Source organism: Sipha flava, unplaced genomic scaffold (assembly GCF_003268045.1).
Source record: "Sipha flava isolate LNK unplaced genomic scaffold, YSA_version1 206_pilon_pilon, whole genome shotgun sequence".
NCBI lineage: Eukaryota > Metazoa > Arthropoda > Insecta > Hemiptera > Aphididae > Sipha > Sipha flava.
In genome coordinates, this window is record NW_020272810.1 from 341,250 (window position 1) to 345,166 (window position 3,917).

The 3,917-nt window shown below is 28.3% G+C and overlaps 1 protein-coding gene across 1 annotated transcript in view; it reads left to right on the forward strand.

The window, feature by feature from the left end:
* Positions 1–738, forward strand: part of LOC112682546 (oocyte zinc finger protein XlCOF6.1-like) — a gene marked incomplete in the record, with an annotated part of 7,023 nt that extends 6,285 nt beyond the window's left edge. The window contains 1 exon segment of the mRNA XM_025553176.1: positions 132–738. Within this exon segment, the coding sequence (XP_025408961.1) occupies positions 132–576 (445 nt within the window).
* Positions 739–3,917: the final 3,179 nt, after the last annotated feature.

The window sequence follows — 3,917 nt, forward strand, 5'->3', positions numbered from 1 at the left end:
TGTGGTAGATCGTTTTCACATAAATGTTCTTTGACAACACATTACAGAATGCATACCGGTGAAAAACCTTACGTGTGCGATGTTTGTGGAAAATGCTTTGGGTCAAGCAGTAAATTATCTATTCATTACAGAACTCATACCGGTGAAAAACCATTTGTATGTGATGTATGTGGTCGATCGTATACACAGAAACATAATTTGAAAATTCATTGTAGAATACATACCGGAGAGAAGCCTTACGGGTGCGATGTTTGTGGAAAATGTTTTGTGTCAAGCAGCCAATTAGCTACACATTATAGAACGCATACAGGTGAAAAACCATTTACGTGTGATGTTTGTGATAGATCATTTACACAGAAACACAGTTTGAAAGCTCATTATAGAACCCATACTGGTGAAAAGCCTTACGCGTGTAATACTTGTGGTAGATCGTTTTCAATAATAGGGAATTTGACAAAACATTATTCAACGCATACCAGTATAAAACTTTATGTTTGTGATTTGTGTGAAATGTCGTTCACAACAAGTAGTAAATTACTATGTCATACACGAAGAATACATAATATTTGTTTTTGATAATATTGGGATTCAAATGATGTGGAACAATACCTATGGAGTAATATTCTGTTATTTTTATTTTTGTATGTGATATAAAATATTTAATTTAAGGTTGATGTATAGAAAGACAGTTTTGATTTAAGCTAATGGTTTTTGTTATTTTAATTTGTAAGTTTTAATATTTGACATAATTATATATTATATAAAAATGATAATATTCAAAGTGGTTTGTTCCTTCTCTTGTACATTTTCCATCTAAGATATAATATTCATAAGCAATAAAGCACCAGCATTCGGTTCTGCGCAGCTTTATCATACCTTTATTTATTTAGGTTATGAATAGTATTAAAAATACCGGTCATTCTGCTATATAATATCTAGTGGTGGGCCGATCTTAGAACCGATACTTGGTATCGGTCGATACCAATTAAATCCCACACCGATATTTGAATCGATACCGCAAAAACTACTTGTTATTATAATATCGGGTATCGGTTTTATTGGTTTGTGATGTCGGATTAATTTTAGTATCAGTTCATGGTTTTACCAAAAAAGTTGATTTTTTTATGTAATATATTAAAAATCAACTTAGTTTTTACTTGTGATTATAATATCGGGTATCGATTTTATATCGGTTGTATATATCGGTAAAAAGTGGTATCGGCCCATCCCTAAAATAATATCAATGATATCATTGATATCATGCTGACATTTATATAAATCAATAAACGTTCGCCTCATTTCTTGATTATTTAATTGACCGGTCATGAATACCATGGGGACATTCTTTACTCTATAGGATATACCTATTAGTTTTTTATACGTTTTGGGCACCATTAACTGTTTTTAATGTTTTCAGTAACTATTGGTTATACAATAGTATAATAACAATTTATTATAACAACAATCATAGTCTTAACTCTTACACTTTAAACAATTATAGTTTTTATTACACTATTAATCGAATTATATGCAATATGAATGAAAAAAAGGGAAGTGTCGGTTCTGAAAATACTAAAAATTGTAATCTTGATAAAAGTCAATTGATTAGGACTCAAAACAGGTAAATTCATTTTTTCTTTACACTAATTAATTATTTTAAAATTAATACATTTATTTACATAGCAAGTACAAACCATAAAAGAAAAAAAAATTGTATAATAAATGTAACTTAATAAATGAGGTGACATGTTAGGAATACAATTAAGATAAGACTTGCAATACTGTAAACGGAAAATATTTGGAATATTTTGCTTTCCCGTTAATTTATAAAATATTGAAGAGGATGATTTATTTTAGATGCTGAGTGAACGAGCAATGTATTGGTTTTATCATGATGTGTTTATTTTTGTCAGTGTATCCACACGATTTCGACCAGAAGGATGAGTTTGCTCATCTCCAAATTAAAAATAAATATAGGAAACATAAGTCCAATTGGTGCCTTGAGGAAAGTTATTTTATGCATTTTTTGAGTAATTTATAAAAAATTTAAATTTTAATATTTCCTTAGTTTTTTTTAAAATTTTGATTAAGTATTTATTTCTTTACCTGTATTTTTTTGGGCGGAATTTTCATGTATATTATTTTACTTCTAGTTCATCTTGGGAAAAATTTACATGCGCCCGATTTAGTTATTATTCAATTCAGATTAAAAAAAATGTTTTTTTCTAGTGCTTTTAACCATCAGCTTCGGTTAAACACAATAAAATTAACTGTAAACAAATATTTCTCATATTCAAAACGCTCCCACCCTGCGGAATTTTCTTTCGTTAACCTCATCGGGTACGTTCCGATACATATTTTAATCAAAATTTTACGATTTTCAACGTTGTATTTGTACATGAACGATAATTACATAATAAACGATGCCTACGCACACGTATAGGTGTGTATTATTGATCGTGGTTGAAATGTTGTTACGGAAACCGTTGCACAAATGAAACTTTCAGACGACTAAGAATGTACCGACTTGCAGACCACAGGGATGATACACCATTGTTTATAAAAAAGGCAGAGTACTTGTAGCGTTTACATATTTTTTTTGCACAATCACAAAAGTAGCAAAATACGAAACAAATATTCGAATTAAAAATAATTTAAAATTGTAATCATTTAATATTGTTTTTTATAGCTACAAGTCCTCTGCTCTATTTATAAACAACGTAATCCAATTTAGGTGTAATATAAACGCTGGCTTCACTGATCTGCGTTCGACCATACGTATGGTTGAACATGGATGATCGGGTTGTTCAGAAATAACAAGTGTATAAACGTTCCATTCAATATACGTACACGATGTATTATCTATAAATAAATTTTGCGAATGTCACGCAAATGATGAATTAAACATCGTGTGATACACATATTTTCCGTGCAATACGATTGAAGTACATAAAAAAAAAGTAAAAAGTACAAAAATAAAATGAAATTTTTTTTAAAAAATCGTATATTGATATATTATATCGATGAAAAATAAAACAGGGGCGTCATTTCAACTTTTGAAAGGGTGGGGTAACTGATAAAATTTGCCGACTTCATAATATTTAAAAAATTATGGTTACCTATGTATTTAAATATCTAATATTTACCTATGGACCATAGACCATCAATAAAATATTTGTTCGGAACAAAACATATAGATACGGATTAGTAATGAATAATGATGTTATGATGATAAATAAAAAACATAAAACGTTTCAATTTATCCAACTAAATAATAACATTAATTAATTTACTTAGCCTATAGGCTATAAGTTAGCTATCAATAGGTTTAATGGAATAATAATATAAATCTAATTAAATAAATAATTATATATTTATTATTTGTATATTTAACACTTTACAGAACTTCTTTATAAAAACATAAAATTGTATCTCAAATATAATGTACCGTAGTTTGGGATGAATAGGAACGATTTTAACGGTTTTTTATAGATTAAGAGCTCAATTTTTATGGTATCGATATCACGAAAACTGTTGTATAAAGATCACATTCATAGAAATATATAATATACCAAAAATACACTTTATAAGGTTCGCGTAATAACGATTGTTATAAACCGGGGAGAAGCAAGTGTTTCCCAACTTTTAATAAACCGTGAACGTGTATTTAAAAAACAATATTATCTTATTTCTGAGTACAAAATAGTAAATAAAAATTTACTATTTACTGATTTTAGCATTTGCCATAGTCTGTCCTCCTTAAATTACGCCCCTGAAATAAAGCTATGAACAAATAATAATTAAATTATAATTCCTAAAAGCAAATGATTTATTATATTATTACAGAAAAAAATTAAACAATGTAGTGGAATGAAATCAATGATTTTTATAGCGTTAATTGGGTTACAATTGTGTGA